The sequence below is a fragment of the Geotrypetes seraphini genome, chromosome 2, assembly GCF_902459505.1.
Source record: "Geotrypetes seraphini chromosome 2, aGeoSer1.1, whole genome shotgun sequence".
Taxonomy (NCBI): domain Eukaryota; kingdom Metazoa; phylum Chordata; class Amphibia; order Gymnophiona; family Dermophiidae; genus Geotrypetes; species Geotrypetes seraphini.
In genome coordinates, this window is record NC_047085.1 from 249,818,759 (window position 1) to 249,839,741 (window position 20,983).

The 20,983-nt window shown below is 43.4% G+C and overlaps 1 protein-coding gene across 3 annotated transcripts in view; it reads right to left on the reverse strand.

The window, feature by feature from the left end:
* The window catches only part of PHLPP1 (PH domain and leucine rich repeat protein phosphatase 1), a 492,900-nt gene that overhangs the window by 14,891 nt on the left and 457,026 nt on the right, over positions 1-20,983 (reverse strand). For all 3 annotated transcript variants that reach the window (XM_033929324.1, XM_033929323.1, XM_033929325.1), the window contains exon 15: positions 18,191-18,385. In XM_033929324.1, coding sequence (XP_033785215.1) covers positions 18,191-18,385 — 195 coding nt within the window. The remainder of the gene's footprint in view (positions 1-18,190; positions 18,386-20,983) is intronic.

The following is a 20,983-nucleotide window of genomic DNA, read 5'->3' on the forward strand; positions in this document are numbered from 1 at the left end:
AATGGAATGGCTGAGTGACCTTTGAACTCCCAGCATGCTATATTGAAATCAGTGTGTGTGCATGGTTGTTTGCATTATTGAACATGGAGGAGGTAAAATAACACTGAATTTCTAGACCACATAACCAAAAAGTTCTATGCGGTTTACAAAACTTTATAAAAAAAATCTCATACAATAAAAATATAGATCAGAAGTTTTAGTAAGAGGAAAATTTTCAGTTAAGTTCTGTCTCTCTGAACTGCTGCTGACTTAGTAATCCCACTGGGCTAAGATTTTATTTGAGATGGCAAATTGATAGAATGCAGAATATGTATGTTCATATTTCCAGGCTTTGGGTTAAAGATATTACTTCTGCTTGCTTGTTGCCACTATTAGGGAAGCAAGTTTTTGAAGATCCCTATAGGTGTGTGTCATAACTATATTCTCAAATGGGAGCTAAGTACTTCATAACTATATTCTCAAATGGGAGAGTACTGTTTAAATAAATGAAGACCAGTACATAAATTGAAATAAGATTTGTAAAGTATTTAATACATTGAAAATATTTAAAATATTAAAAAAAGAAAAAGTGTTTTTGATAAAAATCGAAGAAAAAGGAGAATATACAGGACCGGTGATAGCTCACCCTGTGGCTATTAGCTTGAAAAATACATCAGGCTTATAGCTGTGAGCGCTTGAGATCCTTAGTATTTCTCCATTACATCCATTCTGGATATATTATCTTGGGCTTTAGCCAAAGTCTATGAGTATTAAGATGTCTAGATTATATAAGGATAATAGAATCCTAGTAGATACATTGAAAACCTAAAAATATGTGAATAATTTAACACCTATTTCGGTTCATAAATCAACTCATAAGACCCTATGGCTGAACTCCAAGATTCAAATTGGCGGATTTAAGGTCATCTGGAAGCATTGGATGATGGCAGGTATACGTACTTTGGATGATATTATTTCAGATGGCAAGCTGCTTGATTTTTCACAATTGCAACACAAATTTGGTCTTAATAAATCACAAATTTCATAGATGGTTGCAGTTGAAGCAGGCCATTCAGGTTGGGATCCCTAAATGGAAAAATCTCAGTAATCAGTATAGTTTACAGATCTTATGCTTTCAGGAGGACTTCCTGGGATATCAGGCCGCTCAGTGGTATAAATTAATATCTGGATTTTTAAATAAGAAACCAAAGACTGGTCTTAGGGACATTTGGAGCATTGAGATCAAGCATCACTTCTGATTGCTGTGCTCCTGGCAAAATCCGGAACAATAAGTATCCGTGCATCTTGGCACTTTTAAGTTCCTATTTTGCTTTGCCAGTTGAGATATTTCTAAAACCTGTTGATATCTCAGGAGCTTGAAGATTAAAGGACGAGGACCCTTTTGCTTTTCATCTCTCCTGACAGGAATTCAGTGTGCCCTCTCTACTTCAATAGGAAACTCTGATCTTACAGGCAGTATCTTAGTCAGAAAATTTTCTAAAAAGGAAATAGGGCTCCCTTTCTCCACCCCCTCCGGAAGACCCAAAATACGTAAATTGCACCTCCTCTCTCGGTTAGAAAGATCTTCCAGCTCACGGGTAAGAAATTCAATTTGTTTCTGTTCCATATTTTTCCTCGTTGCCACCGTTTCAACTGCCTCCAATCTTACTTCCATATTAGTTGTTTTAATTTCCACTTGCTCTAATCTTTTAGTAAGAAAAGACATTTCCTCAGTGAGAGCAGTAACCTTTTTGGCGGTATCCGATACAATTTCTTTAATGGCCTTTAGTTCCTTCATTATGTCAAATGTCGCCATTTTTAACTGCTGATTTTAACTGTTTTAATCCAATTTCTAAATCATTAAATCAATCCATTTGGATAAACTCCAAGATTAAAATTGGCAGATTTAAAATCGTTTGGAAGCATTGGATTATTGCAGGTATACGGACTTTAAATGATGTTATTGTAAATGGGTCACTGCTTAGTTTTTCACAATTGCAACATAATATGGTTTAAATAAATCACAATATTTTAAGTGGTTGCAATTGAAGCAGGCTATTCAGGAGGGGTTCCCTGATTGGAAAGTTCTTAACTCTCAATATAGTTTGGAATTCCTATGCTTTCAGGCGGATTTCTTGGGTCACCAAGCCGCACAGTGGTATAAATTGTTGTATGGGTATTTGAATAAAAAAACGGAAAACTGGTCTTAGGGATATTTGGAGCATTGAGATTGGGCACCAAATTTCTGCCTCTCAATGGCCACGATTTTGGTCTTGGAGCATAAGAACTTGGTTCTTTTTGTTGCATAGAGCTTTTTGGACCCCAGTTCGTTTACAGAAGTTGGATAGCTTTAGGTCTAATAGATGCTGGCATTGTAGTTTAGAAGCTGGGACTTTAGATCATTTATTTTTTTTCTGTCCCTATATAAATGCCTTTTGGAAGTTAATTTGGTCCCAAATTAATTCATTGTTAGAAAATCATGTTGCCCTTTAGCACAGTTACTTACTGTAACAGTTGTTATCCAGGGACAGCAGGCAGATATTCCCACACATGGATGACGTCACCGACGGAGCCCCGCAGCGGACAGCCTCAAAAGCAAACTTGCTTGAAGATCTCGATCTTTCGAGTGCTGTAGCGCGCGTGCGCGTGTGCCTTCCCGCCCGAACTAGGGGGTGCATCTCCTGTGAGGATCCTCAGTTCAGATACCTTGCCAAGAAGCCAACCAGGGGAGGTGGGAGGGTTGTGGGAATATCTGCCTGCTGTCCCTGGATAACAACTGTTACAGTAAGTAACTGTGCTTTATCCCAGGACAAGCAGGCAGCATATTCCCACACATGGGTGACCTCCAAGCTAAGTAAAAAGGGACGGAGGAAAGTTGGCAATTTATGAAAAAAGATTTTGTAAAACAGATTGGCCAAAGTGGCCATCCCTCCTGGATAAGGTATCCAGACAATAATGAGAGGTGAAAGTATGAACCGAGGACCAAGTGGCAGCCTTGCAGATTTCCTCAATGGGAGTTGATCGGAGGAAAGCTACAGATGCCGCCATAGCTCTAACTTTGTGGCCCGTCACTCGACCTTGTAGAGGAAGACCAGCCTGAGCATAGCAGAAAGAAATGCAAGCAGCCATCCAGTTGGAGATTGTGCGCTTTGAGATAGGACGTCCCAACCTATTCGGATCAAATGAGATGAAAAGTTGAGGAGATGTTCTGTGCAGTTGAGTGCGTTGGAGGTAGAAAGCCAAGGCACGTTTACAAGCCAAGGTATGAAGGGCCACTTCTCCAGGATGAGAATGAGGCTTTGGAAAAAATACAGGTAGAACAATAGACTGATTGATGTGAAATTCTGAAACAACTTTAGGTAGGAATTTAGGATGAGTACGGAGGACCACCTTGTCATGATGAAAAACTGTGAAAGGTGGATCTGCAACCAGCGCTTGTAACTCGCTGACACGTCGAGCAGATGTGAGAGCAATCATGAATACAGCTTTCCAAGTGAGATATTTGAGGTGAGCTTTGTCAAGCGGTTCAAAAGGAGGTTTCATAAGTTGAGCTAAAACAACATTGAGATCCCAAACCACTGGAGGTGGTTTAAGTGGTGGATGGAGATTGAGAAGTCCTTTCATAAAGCGAGAAACCATAGGATGTGCAGAAAGAGGTTTTCCATCCAGAGGCTGATGAAAAGCAGCTATAGCACTAAGATGGACTCGAATAGATGTAGTTTGAAGTCCAGATTGTGACAAATGAAGCAAGTAGTCCAGAACTGATGCTAAGGAGGACGAGATAGGTTGCAAGTGACGTGCAGAACACCAAGTAGAAAATCTAGTCCACTTCTGCCCATAACATTGTCTAGTTGATGGCTTTCTGGAAGCAAGTAATATATCTTGAACAGACTGAGAAAATTGAGGAAAGTCTATTATGCAGAAAGGTACCAAGCTGTTAAGTGTAGAGACTGCAGATTAGGATGAAGCAAAGATCCTTGATTCTGCGTGAGTAGAGAAGGAAAGATTGGCAGAAGTAGAGGCTCACTGGTGCTGAGTTGAAGTAATAGGGAGAACCAAGGTTGCCTGGGCCACCAAGGAGCTATCAGAATCATGGTGGCATGTTCTGACTTCAGTTTGACTAGAGTCTTGAGAATCAGAGGAAACGGAGGAAAGGCATAAAAGAACTGATTCCTCTAATCCAGTAGAAACGCATCCTCTTCGAGACGTTGAGGGGTATAAATGCGGGAGCAAAATTGAGGCAGCTTGAAGTTGAGAGGTGATGCAAACAGATCTATCTGCGGAGTTCCCCAACGAGCAAAGATTTGGTGAAGAGTAGGAGAATTGAGCGTCCATTCGTGAGGTTGTAGAAGACGACTCAATTTGTCCGCCAAACAATTGTGTTGACCCTGAATGTAAACAGCCCTGAGGAAGAGGTTGTGAAGAATTGCCCAATGCCACAATTTCAGAGCTTCTTGACATAGGGAATGAGATCCCGTCCCTCCCTGTTTGTTGACATAATACATGGCTACCTGATTGTCGGTACGTACAAGAATCACCATGTCGTGAAGGAGATGTTGAAAAGCTTTGAGAGCATAGAATATCGCTCTGAGTTCCAACAGATTGATATGACACCGACGGTCTGCTTGAGTCCAGAGACCCTGAGTGCGAAGACCATCCACATGAGCTCCCCATGCGTACATTGATGAGTCGGTTGTGAGGACTTTCTGATGAGGAAGAGGGTGGAACAGCAAGCCTCTTGAAAGATTCAAAGAGAGCATCCACCAACGGAGAGACTTCCGCAATGAAGGAGTTATGGAAATCAATCAAGTTGGTGGATCCACGGATTGCTGCCATTGGGATGCCAGTGTCCATTGAGGAATACGAAGGTGAAGTCTGGCAAAAGGAATCACATGAACTGTAGAAGCCATGTGACCGAGCAGAACCATCATCTTTCGTGCTGGAACAGTTGAAAGTTGGAAGACTTGTTGAGAAATCTGGAGAAGGGCGGCCTGACGTGGTTGTGGAAGGTAGGCTCTCAGATTGATAGTGTCCAGAGTTGCTCCTATGAACTGGAGAGACTGAGAAGGAGTCAACTGAGATTTGGGAAAGTTGATGTGAAATCCCAAACTTTGTAGAAAAAGAATAGTCTGTTGGGTCGCTGCAATAACCCCTGAAAAGGAGGGAGCTTTGATGAGCCAGTCGTCGAGGTATGGAAATACTTGAAGACCCTGGTTGCGAAGAGCTGCAGCCACCCCACTAGACATTTTGTGAAAACTCTGGGAGAAGAAGCCAACCCGAAGGGGAGAACTCGGTACTATAGATGAAGGCTTCCTACTTGGAATCTGAGGTACTTGCGAAATGCTGGATGAATAGGGATACGAGTATACGCCTCTTTGAGATCGAGGGAACACATCCAATCCCCTTGATCCATTAAGGAATATAAAGTTGGCAGAGTGAGCATTCGAAATTTCTCTTTGACTAAGCAGCAACGAGACCAGCCACAACCACCGAGAGCACACAGACCCGATCCTACCAAGAGTGTGAACTCTTCCCCCCATGCAATCCACTAAGAAGATCGACTGTCGGCTCTGGGCGGCTTTCCCGCAGAGGAGAGAATCCTGCATTCACAGTGGGCCTCATCTGGGGCAGCCTCCTTGGAGCGGCTGGGGCACGGGCAGTGTGTCTGGGAGGGAATGCATGGATGGGAGAACATCGCAGGGGAGGAGACATAGGCATCCTGGGACTGTCTGCCAAGTCTCTTCCCTGAAGAAGCCCTTTCTGGAAACATCAATCGCTCCTCCTAAACTTACTTGCTCCACTTCATCACTGACGCTGAAACCGTGGATTGAAGACAAAGTTTTATTTTATTTTTCTTTCCAGCTTATGATTTATCTTTAATCTTATCTATTGTTTTGCCTTTTGTCTTTGTTTTGTTCTATTTCTATCATTTAAATTTCTCCAGAATTCTACTGTTCAACGGCTCCCCCTTCTGCTTCTATTCCTTTCTCTCCTCTCTTCTACCTTCCAAAGTATTTAGATCAATGCTGTCTTGTTAAAATGTTTATTTTATTTTTATTTTTCCTCTAACTCTACTTTTCACTTCTCTATTACCCTCCAGGTACTTTAGTTAGATTGTGAGCCTTCGGGACAGTAAGGGAATTTTTCAAGTACCTTTCTTATTTCTAATCTTAATGTATATTTTCTGTAAACCGCTTAGAACCTAACGGATGTAGCGGTATATAAGAAATAAATTACATTACATTACATATTTGTTGAGAGCTCTGAGATCCAGGATCGGTTGCAAATCCCCCGTCTTTTTGGGAACTAGAAAATAACGGGAGTAGAATCCCAAGTTCCTTTGTGGAAGAGGAACTTCCTCGACAGCTCGCAGGCGAAGCAGAGCCTGAGCTTCTTGAAGAAGAAGGGGAAGATGCGACTGATCGGAAGGACACTCTCTAGGATGGCGATTTGGAGGCACCTGCAGCAATCGAAGAGAGTATCCCTCTTGTAGGATGGAAAGCACCCAGAGATCTGATATAACGAGCTCCCACTGGTGATAAAATGTGGACAGACGACCCCCTATGGGGAGGGGAGAATTTGGAAATAGAGAAATTGGAATGCCCAGGCTGAGACTGTCAAAAAGACTGAGCTGGTTTGGTGGCAGCAGGAGTCTGAGACTTTTGCTGGCACTGTTGCTGAGGAGGATGACGAGGAGGAGACCTGGAAAAAGCAGGAGTCGTTTTCTGAGGATAACGACGTGGAGTCTGTTTGAAACCTCTAGTTGGTGCAGGTTTGGGTTTTGGTCGAATGAGGGAAGCAAAAGAGCGTTCATGTTCTGAGAGACGCTTGGTAGCTGCTTCAATAGAGTCATCGAACAATTCATTACCCTGACAGGGGAGATTCGCCAATCGATCTTGAAGATTGGGATCCATGTCAACAATACGTAACCATGCTAAGCGACGCATGGCTACTGCAAAGGCAGATACTCAAGAGGAGAGTTCAAAAGCATCATATGAGGCTTGTAAAATGAAGAGTCGCAATTGAGAGAGAGTCTTGAGGATGAGTTTGAATTCTGAAAGACGAGTTGTGGAGATATCCGGGTAAAAAGATGGTAATATCTTCAGAAAATGGTTAAAGTAAGAAGTAAAAATGTAGCTATAATTAAGAACTCTATTTGCCATCATAGAATTCTGGTATAAACGGCGACCAAACTTATCCATGGTACGACCTTCTCTGCCTGGAGGAACTGAAGCATAGATTTTAGAAGGATGGATGTGCTTTCTTCAAAGATGATTCCACTACCAGGGATTGATGAGAAAGTTGAGATTTTTCATAACCCTTACATGGAACTGTTCGATAACGAGATTCCAATTTAGAAGGAATGGCAGTGATGGAATAAGGAGTCTCCATATTATGATCAAAGGTTTGTTTGAGAACAGGAGTCATGGGTAAACGTAGTGACTCTTTAGGTGGATGAGGAAGCTCCATATCTGCTAAATATTCAGGAGTATATTTAGAATCAGAATGAAGATCTAGTTTGAGAGCTTGTCCCATATCAAAAATAAATTTGGCAAATGAAATGGATTTTGAATCAGATGCTTCCTCAGGAGACACACTGCGAGATCTAGGGAGCGCTGAGTATGAAGGAGAAGCCTCTCTGGAATATGGTGACAGTGGTTCCGAGTCAAGGCGTAGAGTCACTGAAGAAGCTGCACTGTGAGGTGGAGTAAGAGACTGTTTTCTCTTAAGGCTCCTGGATGGAGAAGTACCAGGTGTACGTGGTACTGAATGAGTCGAGGTCTGAGGCGAAGTGTCTCGACGAGCCGGTTTCGATGGAGGAGTCTTCGGTCGAGAAGGACTTCGATTCGAGGCTCGATGGTGTTGAGATCTGTGCTTTGACTTCGAAGAATGGGGTAGAGAAGTCTCGGTATCCAAAGCCGAAGACTCCCTCCGAAGCTTAGAAGCACTATGTCTCGAAGACTTCGACTGGTGCTTCGAAGGAGGTGAGTCCGGAGAAGAATCAGATGAAGGTATTCTCTTCGGTGTCTGGGATCGGCCTCGAGATACTGGATGCTCTGGTTGGGTGACAGGCTGATCCACCCGAGGCAAGGTCGAGGACGGGACCAATTGAGCCACTAAAGAGGAAATCTGTGTGGTCAGTATAGATTTTAGCATGTCTTCCAGCATCGGCACCGAGACAGAAGGTTCTGATCTCGTAGGTGCAGCAGTACGCTCCGAAGAGGGCGACCTCGAAGGTGAGTATTCCCTTGTCTTGGAGGTACGCTTGGAAGATGGACGTGCAGAGGACTCTGGTGGCTTCTTGGGTATGGTACCTGAAAGAGAACCCGGAGACTTACCCCCCATGGCAGATTTCACCGAGGACACCGTCTTCGAGGGAACCGAAGCAGGCAAGGTCGAGGCCTTCGAGACCGAAGCTCCAGCCGGAACTTGGGTCGAAGCCTTCGAGACCGTAGTCGATGATGTCGGAGTCGAAGCCTTCGATACCGGGGCAGCTGCCGAAGTCGAATCCGAAGGTTGCTCCATGTCTCCGAAAAGTTGAAAAAATTGGGCGCACCTGCGTCGAAAAGCCCGTGGAGTGAGAGTGAAGCAACGATGACAATCTTCTGGTGAATGGGAAGGATCCAGGCACTGTAGACAGCGACAGTGGGGATCGGTGACCGAAATCACACGATTACACTGACGACAACGTTTAAACCCGGTGAGAGGCCGGGACATAGAAAAAATAAAGTCCGTGTCGAACGGAAGGAGCAATTGGGCCTAGGCCCAAGGCTCACCGGCCGGACAAGTATAAAAGAGAAACAAAAATTCAAGTTTTTTTTTTTTTTTTAAAATATTTGAGAAAGGAGAAATAAAGTAAAGCACAGCGACCGAACTTTGAGAAAAAAAAGAAACAGCCGCGGTGAAGAGAAGGCAAAAGTGCTGCAGAGTTGAAGAAAAACATGTCTTCTTGTCTCCGCGGAATTAAACGAACTGAGGATCCTCACAGGAGATACGCCCCCTAGTTCGGGCGGGATGGCACACGCGCACGCGCGCTACAGCACTCGAAAGATCGAGATCTTCAAGCAAGTTTGCTTTCGAGGCTGTCTGCTGCAGGGCTCCATCGGTGACGTCACCCATGTGTGGGAATATGCTGCCTGCTTGTCCTGGGATAACATATGATACTATATTATTTGGAACATCTATGAGATTTAAGAGTCCAATTTCAGCAAATAATAATAAACTTTTATTAATATTGATGGGGGTTGCCATTCAACATATTACTGGAAATTGGAAGGATTATACTAACCTTAATTATACCTTTTGGTGGAATTCAGTTTGTCATATTTATAAAATGGAGAGGGTGCTTGTATACAGCAAGGAAATTATCAATTTTAAAAAGATTTGGGGGCCATTGATTACATATTCTAATGATCAGACACCTTAAACACCTTGTTATTATATAAGATATAGGTGGGGTGGGATTGGGAAATATGATATTTGATAATTGATTTATTGTTAATGGTTGGGGTGGGTGGGAAAGGATTATTTTATACTTTAATGATTATAAGTAAGATTGTCAAGTGATTTGTAAAAATTATTTTGATTATTATACACTTGTTGTAAGAGATGAAAATGAATAAAGATTTACAAAAGAAAAAAGAGATCAAGCATCAAATTACTGCATCTCAATGGCCACGTATTTGGGCTTGGAGGATGAGATGTACAGTGTCGGCATCTAAGAGACAAACTTGTTTTTTTCTGTTACATAGGGCATTTTGGACCCCGGTTTGTTTACAGAAGTTAGATAGCTCTAAATCTAACAGATGTTGGCACTGTCATCTTGAAGCTGGGACATTAGATTATTTGTTATTCTATTGTCCATTAATACTTGCTTTTTGGAAATCAATATGGGGGTCAAATAAATAATTTGTTAGATAATCCGATGGCATTATCCTACAATATCATATTGTTTGGCATGTCAATGAGGGCAAAAAGCACAGTTACTTACCGTAACAGATGTTATCCAGGGACAGCAGGCAGATATTCCCACACATGGGTGACGTCACCGACGGAGCCCCACAGCGGACAGCCTCGAAAGCAAACTTGCTTGAAGATCTCGAACTTTCGAGCACTGCACCGCGCTTGCGCGCGTGCCTTCCCGCCCGAACTAGGGGGTGCATCTCCTGAGAGGATCCTCAGTTCAGATACCTAGCCAAGAAGCCAACCAGGGGAGGTGGGAGGGTTGTGGGAATATCTGCCTGCTGTCCCTGGATAACAACTGTTACGGTAAGTAACTGTGCTTTATCCCAGGACAAGAAGGCAGCATATTCCCACACATGGGTGACCTCCAAGCTAAGTAAAAAGGGACGGAGGGAAGTTGGCATTTTACGAAAAAAGATTTTGGAAAACAGATTGGCCAAAGTGGCCATCCCTCCTGGAAAATGTATCCAGACAATAATGAGAAGTGAAAGTATGAACCGAGGACCAAGTGGCAGCCTTACAGATTTCCTCAATAGGAGTTGATCGGAGGAAAGCAACAGATGCCGCCATAGCTCTAACTTTGTGGCCCGTCACTCGACCTTGCAAGGGAAGATCAGCCTGAGCGTAGCAGAATGAAATGCAAGCAGCCATCCAGTTGGAGATTGTGCGTTTTGATATAGGACGTCCCAACCTGTTCGGATCAAATGATATGAAAAGTTGAGGAGATGTTCTATGAAGTTGAGTGCGTTGGAGGTAGAAAGCCAAAGCACGTTTACAGTCCAAGGTATGAAGAGCCGCCTCTCCTGGATGAGAATGAGGCTTTGGAAAAAATACAGGCAGAACAATAGACTGATTGATATGAAATTCTGAAACAACTTTAGGCAAGAATTTAGGATGAGTACGGAGAACAACCTTGTCATGGTGAAAAACTGTGAAAGGTGGATCTGCAATCAGCGCTTGTAACTCACTGACACGTCGAGCAGAAGTGAGGGCGATCAGGAAAACAGCTTTCCAAGTGAGATACTTGAGATGAGCTTTGTCAAGTGGTTCAAATGGAGATTTCATAAGTTGAGCTAAAACAACATTGAGATCCCAAACCACAGGAGGTGGTTTAAGAGGTGGATGGAGATTAATAAGTCCTTTCATAAAGCGAGAAATCATAGGATGTGCAGAAAGGGGTTTTCCATCCAAGGGCTGATGAAAAGCAGCTATAGCACTAAGGTGGACTCGTATAGATGTAGTCTGAAGTCCAGATTGTGACAAATGAAGTAAAAAGTCCAGAACTGATGTCAAGGAAGCAGATCTGGGTGGTAAGTTACGTGTAGAACACCAAGCAGAGAATCTAGTCCACTTCTGACCATAACATTGTCTAGTTGATGGTTTCTGGAAGCAAGTAAGATATCTTGAACAGACGGAGAGAATTGAGAAAAGTCTGTTATACAGAAAGGTACCAAGCTGTCAAATGTAGAGACTGCAGATTGGGATGAAGCAAAGATCCGTGATTCTGCGTGAGTAGAGAAGGAAATATTGGAAGAAGAAGAGGCTCCCTGGTGCTGAGTTGAAGTAGAAGGGAGAACCAAGGTTGCCTGGGCCACCGAGGAGCTATCAGAATCATGGTGGCATGGTCTGATTTCAACTTGACTAGAGTTTTGAGAATCAGAGGAAACGGAGGAAAAGCATAAAGGAACTGGTTCCTCCAGTCCAGTAGAAACGCATCCGCTTCGAGACGTTGAGGAGTATAGATGCGGGAGCAAAATTGAGGCAGTTTGAAGTTGAGAGGTGACGCAAACAGATCTATCTGCGGAGTCCCCCAACGAGCAAAAATTTGGCGAAGAGTAGGAGAATTGAGTGTCCATTCGTGAGGTTGTAGAAGACGACTCAATTTGTCCGCCAAACTATTGTGTTGACCCTGAATATAAACAGCTCTAAGGAAGATGTTGTGAAGAATCGCCCAATGCCACAATTTCAGAGCTTCTTGACAGAGGGAGTGAGATCCCGTCCCTCCCTGTTTGTTGACATAATACATGGCTACTTGGTTGTCGGTACGTACAAGAATCACCATGTCGTGAAGTAGATGCTGAAAAGCTTTGAGAGCATAGAATATCGCTCTGAGTTCCAACAGATTTATATGACACCGACGGTCTGCTTGGGTCCAGAGCCCTTGAGTGCGAAGACCGTCCACATGAGTTCCCCATGCGTACATTGACGAGTCGGTTGTGAGGACCTTCTGATGAGGAAGAAGGTAAAACAGTAAACCTCTTGAAAGATTCAAAGAGAGCATCCACCAACGGAGAGACTTCTTCAATGAAGGAGTGATGGAAATTAGTTGAGTTGGTAGATCCACTGATTGCTGCCATTGAGATGCTAGTGTCCATTGAGGAATGCGAAGGTGAAGTCTGGCAAAAGGAACCACATGAACTGTAGAAGCCATGTGACCGAGCAGAACCATCATCTTCCTTGCTGGAACAGTGGAAAGTTGGAAGAATTGTTGAGAAATTTGAAGCAGTGCGTCCTGACGTGGTTGTGGAAGGTATGCTCTCAGAGCGATAGTGTCCAGAGTAGCTCCTATGAACTGGAGAGACTGGGAAGGAGTCAATTGAGATTTGGGGAAGTTGATGTGAAATCCCAAATTTTGTAGAAAAAGAATAGTCTGTTGAGTCGCTGCAATAACCTCTGAAAAAGAAGAGGCTTTGATGAGCCAGTCGTCTAGGTATGGAAATACTTGGAGACCCTGGTTGCGAAGAGCTGCAGCCACAACCACTAGGCATTTCGTGAAAACCCTGGGGGAAGAAGTCAATCCGAAGGGGAGAACTCGGTACTGAAGATGAAGATTTCCTACTTGGAATCTGAGATACTTGCGAAACGCTGGATGAACAGGGATATGAGTATAGGCCTCTTTGAGATCGAGGGAGCACATCCAATCCCCTTGATCCATCAAGGAATATAGAGTTGGCAGAGTGAGCATTCGAAATTTCTCTTTGACTAGATATTTGTTGAGAGCTCTGAGATCCAAAATCGGTCGCAAATCCCCCGTCTTTTTGGGAACTAGAAAATAACGGGAGTAGAATCCCAAGTTCCTTTGGGAGAGAGGAACTTCCTCCACTGCTCGCAGGAGAAGAAGAGCTCGAGCTTCTTGAAGAAGAAGGAGAAGATGCGACTGATTTGAAAGACACTCTCTTGGATGGCGATCTGGAGGTACCTGAAGGAGTCGAAGAGAGTATCCCTCTCGTATGATGGTAAGTACCCAGAGATCTGATGTAATGAGCTCCCATTGATGATAAAATGTGGACAGGCGACCCCCTATGAGGAGGGGAGAATTTGGAAACAGAGAAATTTGAATGCTCAGGTCGAGATTGTCAAAATCACTGAGCAGGCTTGGTGGCAGCAGGGGTCTGAGATTTCTGTTGTCGCTGTTGTGGAGGAGGCCGACGAGAAGGAGGTCTGGAAAAAGCAGGAGTTGTTTTCTGCGGATAGCGACGTGGAGTCTGTTTGAAACCTCTAGTTGGTGCAGGTTTAGGTTTTGGACGAATGAGGGAAGCAAAAGAGCGCTCATATTCTGAAAGACGCTTGGTAGCCGCCTCAATAGAGTCATCAAATAACTCATTTCCTTGACAAGGAAGATTAGCCAATCTATCCTGAAGGTTAGGATCCATGTCCACTATACGTAACCATGCTAAATGACGCATGGCTACAGCAAATGCAGATACTCTAGACGAGAGTTCAAAGGCATCATAGGAAGCTTGTAACATGAATAGTCTCAACTGAGAAAGAGTCTTAAGAATAAGTTTAAATTCCGATAGACGATTGGTAGAGATGTCCGGGTAAAAAGAAGAATCTTTAGAAAATGGTTGAAGTAGGACGTAAATATGTAGTTATAATTAAGAACTCTATTTGCCATCATAGAGTTCTGGTATAAACGTCGACCAAATTTATCCATGGTACGGCCTTCTCTACCAGGAGGAACTGAAGCATAAATTTTTGAAGGATGTGCTTTCTTCAATGATGATTCTACTACCAGAGATTGATGAGAGAGTTGAGACTTTTCATAACCTTTACATGGGACCGTTCGATAACGGGATTCTAACTTAGATGGGATAGCAGTGATGGAATAAGGTGTTTCCATATTGCGAGTGAAGGTCTGCTTCAGAACAGGAGTCATAGGTAATCTGAGGGACTCTTTCGGTGGATGAGGACGTTCCATATTCGCTAAGTATTCAGGAGTATATTTGGAGTCTGAATGAAGGTCTAGCTTGAGAGCTTGACCCATGTCAAAAATAAATTTGGCAAAAGAAATTGATTTAGGATCAGATGTTTCCTCAGGAGAGCCACTGCGAGATTTAGGCAGAGCTGAGTAGGATGGAGAAGCCTCTCTAGAGTATGGTGAAAGTTCTGAGTCCAGACGTAGAGTAACAGAAGAAGCTGCACTGTGAGGTGGAGTAAGAGAATGCTTTCTTTTCAAACTCCTGGATGGGGAAGTACCAGGTGTACGTGGTACAGAATGAGTCGAGGTGTGAGGAGAACTGTCTCGACGGACTGGCTTCGACGGTGTTCTCGATCGAGAAGGGCTTCGAGTCGAGGCTCGGTGATGTCGGGAGCCATGCTTTGTCTTCGAAGAGCGAGGCAAAGAAGTCTCGGTATCTAAGGTCGAAGACTCCCTCCGAAGCTTGGAAGTAACAGGTCTTGAATGCTTCGACCGGTGCTTCGGAGGAGGCGAGCCCGGAGAAGAATCCGACGAAGAAATGTTCTTTGGTGTCCGGGATCGGCCTCGGGACACTGGAAGCTCTGGTTGAGTGACAGGCTGATCAGTCCGAGGCAAGGTCGAGGACGGGACCAGTTGAGCCACTAAGGAGGAAATCTGAGTGGTAAGTATAGATTTCAACATGTCCTCCAGCATCAGCACCGAGACAGAAGATTCTGACCTCGTAGGTGCAGCAGTACGCTCCGAAGAGGGCGACCTCGAAGGTGAGTATTCCCTTATCTTGGAGGTACACTTCGAAGATGGATGTGCCGAGGACTCTGGTGGCTTCTTGGGTACGGCACCTGAAAGGGAACTCGGAGACTTACCCCCCGTAGAAGACTTCGTGGATGGTGTCGTCTTCGAGGTAACCGAAGCTGAATAGGTCGAGGCCTTCGAGACCGAAGCTCCAGCCGGAGTCTGGGTCGAGGCCTTCGAGACCACAGGTGTCGACGTCGTCGGAGTCGAAGCCTTCGAGACCGGGGCAGCCGCCAAGGTCGAGGCAGGATCCGAAGATTGCTCCATGCCAAAAAGTTGAAAAAATTGAGCACGTCGTCGAAAAGCCTGTGGAGTAAGGGTGAAGCAGCGATGACAATCTTCTGGGGAATGAGTAGAACCCAGGCACTGTAAACAACGGCAGTGGGGATCGGTGACCGAAATCACCCGATTACACTGTCGACAACGTTTAAACCCGGTAAGAGGCCGGGACATGGAAAAAATAAAGTCCGTGTCGCACGAAGGAGCTAATGGGCCTAGGCCCAAAGCTCGACGGCCGGACAAAAAGAAAAGAAACCTAAAACAAATTGTTTTATTTATTTTTTTTTTTATATAGAAAGAAAAACGAAGAAGATAAACACAGCGACCGAACTTAGAAAAAGAAACAGCCGCGGTGATGAGAAGGTAATGCTGCAGAGATAGAAAACGTGTCTTCTTGTCTCCGCGGAAATAAACGAACTGAGGATCCTCTCAGGAGATGCGCCCCCTAGTTCGGGCGGGAAGGCACGCGCGCAGGCGCGGTGCAGTGCTCGAAAGTTCGAGATCTTCAAGCAAGTTTGCTTTCGAGGCTGTCCGCTGTGGGGCTCCGTCGGTGACGTCACCCATGTGTGGGAATATCTGCCTGCTTGTCCTGGGATAAAGCCAAATATCCTCTAATAACAATAAGCTTCTACTCATTATGACAGGATTGCCATACAACAGATTACAAATAATTGGAAAAATTGGGATAGGCTGAATTATAGCTTTTGGTGGAACTCTTTTTGCCATATTTTCAAAATAGAAAGGATAATTGCCATGCAGCAAGGAAATTTTAAGAGATTTCAGGTTATTTGGGAGCCATTAACAAGATACTGTAAAGATTGAAAGTATTGCATAGAATAAACATTAATTCCCTTTTGTTCATACACGTCTGGGGTGGGGTGGGAGGATGGGAATATTTTATGATTTCTTCGGCTTATGATTAATTATTGGATATAAGGAAGGGGAGATATTTGATGAAAGATATAATTTGATGATATATAAATAATGTTAAAGTATAAAATGATAGATTTTAAAGTTTTTTTTTTTAAATAAATCTTTATTCATTGTTTAAACTCACAATAAATATAACAAAATACAAAGTGTTCAAGGCTTGTGTGGTTAAGGCAGAGCTTACAGGAATGGGGCAGGGACAGGAACAAAACTCACGGGGGGACAGAGCAATTGAGTTCCTGCAGGGGCGGGGAAAAATCTGTCCCTATATCATTCTCTAATTGTACAGTGAAGCCCCTGATGCAGCCTTTGGAAGGTAAAATGTGGCCACATTGGGATTTTGGGCTTAATAAACTTTTCTTCTACTTGTGGTCTGCTCTATTCTGTTTCTGGATCTTCCAACGTGTAGTGGAGATCACCACCTCTGTGATTTTATTAATTAATTATAAAGTAGTATCTTCCACTTGGTGCGAATACACCTAAAGTTGAGTGCACTACAGGTAAGCATCAAGTGTTAAGGATCCAATTTTTCTAATCATTTCTGGATACCTATTTTGTGTATCAGCTTTACTAAGGGGCTGATGCATCCAAAATGCATCCAGTATCGTAGGCAGATTGTGAGCCTGACGGACAGATAGAGAAAAATACTGTTAGTACCTGAATATAAAAACCACCTTGGTGGTCTTGCAAAAGGGGGTATGTAAGTACAGTGCTCCCCCGCAAATTCAAGGTCAGCGATTTGCAGTCCCGGTCATTCATGGTATTTTCCGACCACGAATGACCGGGCAGGAGAAGGCAGCCGGAGCACCGGTGAGTGAAGGAAGTCACTCGTGGTATGCTCTGACCGCCTCTTCCTGTACCAAAGCAGCTCCTGATTGGTGAGGCCCGACTTTAGTACAGGAAGAGGCGGTCGGAGCATACCACGAGTGATTTCCTTCACTTGCCAGCGCTCCAGCTGCCCTCTCCTGCCTCCCTCTCCTGTCTCCCCTGCTAAAAAACGTATTCACAGTTTTTCAACATTCATGGGGGTTCCTGGTACGGAACCTCTGCGAATATCAGGGGAGTACTGTACCTAAATAATAATGTAGAGTGTGTGGCACAGTGGTTAGAGCTACAGCCTCAGCAAACCTGAGATTGTGGGTTCAAATCCCATGCTGATCTTTGTGACCCTGGGCAAGTCACTTAATCCCCCATTGCCCCAGGTATTTTAGATAGAGTGTGAGCCCACCAGGACAGAGAGGGAAAACTGCTTGAGTACCTGAACGTAAACCACATAGGCTATAAGTGGTATATAAAATCTAAAATAAATAAATAAATATTATTATTGACTAATCAGAACTGATGTAGCTAAGGAAATTTGTGAAAAGTAATACAAAGCCCAAGCTTGCTTAAGAAACTATTTGGCATATCACTCCCCATATAAATGCTAGGAGGAGGTATGGAGGAAATGTTCAAACTGATCATTCCCAGAATCATTCCTTTAGATCAGTGATTCTCAAACCTCTCCTGCAGCAACACTTAGCTAGCTGGGTGTTCATGTTTATGATAAATAGGCATGAGATAAATCTGCATTTACTTGAGAACCACTCAGTGGCACAGTGAGGGAGGTTACCTCCCTGCTGCTTGGGTGCCCCCCCCGGCGTACGTCTCAAAATGTTCACCGGTGCAAGCAGCATTTTCCACCTGCTGCTCGCACCGGCCTCAGCTCTCTAATGTCACGTCCTTGTCCGCAACCAGGAAGTGACATCAGAAGAAGCTGGTGTGAGCAGCAGATGGAAGATACTTGCGCCGGCAAACATTTCAAGAAGTATGCAGGGAGGGGCGGAGGGGACAAGTGCTGGCACCCCTCGTGAAGAATGTACTCAGAGCGGTCCGCCCTCATTTATGCTGCCACTGGAACCACTATATGCAAATCTCTCATGGTTACGCATTGTGCAAGTCCTGAAAACCCAACTGGTTACGTGTCCCTTCAACTGAGGTCTGACCTAGTTTACACATGTAAAACGTGAGGGGGAGAGGAGCTGCGGGACATGAAGTGCGTCTCACCTCTGCATGACAAGGAAGGTGCTGCTCATGTACTCCTCCTCGCTTTTGGTTTTCTGCAACTCCTCTGCCAAGATGTCACTCATTGTGCACTGCAGAAGATAAGGCACCTCCACATTGCGGTCTCCATCGAAGACGCCATACAGTGCTTCCCTGTTGTCGCAGAAATTGTTGGCTGAGAGAGCTGCTACACACAATCTGTGAAGGATAAAATAATAAACAAGCATAAGTTGCTTTACTACATCAAATTTTCTCCCATCCTGCCAACAAGTTGCATCCTGCATGAAGGAGGCATGCTAAAAGTATACTTGTGTTAGTTTTCTCTTTTCATGGTTTCTACCAAGTGAAATGTAGAAAATATGTTGAAGAAGTCAGTGAAATAACTAAGAAAAAAGGGGGGAGGGGGAGTGGAAAATCACCAAAATTTGGCATGCAGGAAGTAAATGAATTATCCTAGACACATTCAAGAAGTTAAATGTATCTAAAAAATTTAAAAATTCCCATTGCTTTTGTAAGAAGCAGTTAGATGCTAGCTGTTTGTAAACAGCTTAGACTATTTAGATAATGCGGGATATACATCTGTGAAATATTGTAAATAAATGCTGTCAAATGCTGATTAGCACTACCTTTCAAAATCTCCCTTAGTATTCCAGCACATTGGCCCAGAGCAATATAGGCAGACATAGCGAAAAATAAAGCAGCTCGAAAAGGATAACATGAAAAGCCTATTTCAAAGTTACTTCTCCCCATAATTCCATATACAGTCTTATAAACTCCCAAACTTGCACTATCATATACACACACTCTAATATACCCCATGCCCCAAAAGTGATCCATAATCACATCAACTCACCTACCTATATCCTAACACCTCCAATCACAACCCCCAATACCAGCTATTCCCAAACCTGTACTCGGGGGGGGGGGGGGGGGGAGAATGACACAACCCAGTCAATCAGATTTTCAGGATATCCACAATAAATACACATGGCATACCAAAGAGGCAGCGTATGCAAATCATGAATTATTCATTGTGGATATTCTGAAAACCTAACTGGTGGTGTTATCCCAGGACAGGTTTGGGAATCACTACCTTATACGTATCCAATCTCCACTGATATACCTTTTGCTCTCATCCACATGAAGAACAATTTCTACACTGGTATCTACAATAATCATTCTCACATTCCCCACCATATATGCTTCCCTCCTCAAAAATCCTCCATAACGAAAACACGCCCCTATTGCACCTATACCCCCAACTAATCCACAAACACAATCCCTTCCCAAGCACGCAGTTAATTCTTTCCATCTACACATCCCCAACACACCATACACTAAATATACATTTAACTACAGTCTCACACGCTGCATACAAACTCACATTCCACAGCTATCAACCCCCTACAAGCTTCCACATCTCCCACTTACTATCTCCATATTTCTCACACTCATGTCTCTGCTAAATTCTATTAGAATTTCTATGGCTAACTGTTTATCATCAATATTTTTGCATTACTATATGACTATAAATGTTCCTTCCTTCCCAGTGCTATCTCCTAGCAGTATTCAAGTTTTCTTTGCAGGATAGACACATAAAATCAGCTTGGAAAAATAAAGTATGAAAAATACATGCAGATGTTTATAGTAGCATAGTAGAAAGCAATAGATAAAGCCCAAGAACTAGATTCGCTAAAAACGGTCGATAAGACCATGCGGGTTGCTGTGGGCCAATATTTTCAAAATGGCGATCACGGTTCAAATGGCTTCCCATGCAAATGAGTTTTGTGGAGGATTGCCATAATCACATCCAATCGATTAGAAAGCGACTCTCACACATATGCAGAGCTGGAAGGGAAAGCCCCAAAGCAGCCTCCTGCCATTCAGCTATTTGGGGCAGGAAGACTTTTTTTTTCTTTTTAATGGCATGGATGTATGTGTGTTACACACGCACATCTGCCCCATTAAAAAAATAAAAATTTTTCCTGTTACATAGAGCTCTCTGGACCCCTCTTCGTTTACAAAAATTGGATTGCTCTAAGTCTAATAGATGCTGGCATTGTCATCTCGAGCCTGGAACTCTAGATCATTTATTATTTTATTGCCCTTTTATTAATTGTTTTTGGAAATTGATCTGGAGTCAAATAAATTGTATGTTGGAAAATCATGTAGCCCTGTCCTATGACACAATTTTATTTGGGGTGTCTATGAGGGCTAAGTGTCAGTTATCCTCTAATAATAACAAGCTTTTAATGATTTTAACAGGAGTTGCCATTCAACAAATAACATACAATTGGAAGGATTATAGAGGGTTAAATTACTGCTTTTGGTGGAGTTCGGTGTGTCATATGTATGAAATGGAAAAAACATTGGCAATTAAAAAAGGATATTTTAATAAATTTAAAGATGTTTGGGGGCCATTAATAGATTATTATAGTAAATAGATTATTATAATAAATAAATTGTATTTAACCCCATTTATTATGTATGTGTGGAGGGTGGGGGGTGGGGGGGTTAAAAGTGTTGGATATTTATAAAGATATATGTATGGGGTTGAGGGAGATAATTCTTGTGGTGTGAAATTTGTAATAATTTCAAGTGGAAATGTATATTATGAAGTGATTTATTGTACACTTGTTTGAAAATTTATAATGAACTAGTTGTTTAGCCCGTTACATTAACGGGTGCTAGCAGCCCTTCTCCCTTATTTTTACCTCCTCCCTGTCCAGCAACACCTCTCCCCCTTTCCCTGCTCCCCCCATATAGCAGTAGCCCTTCTCCTTTTATCTCCCCCTG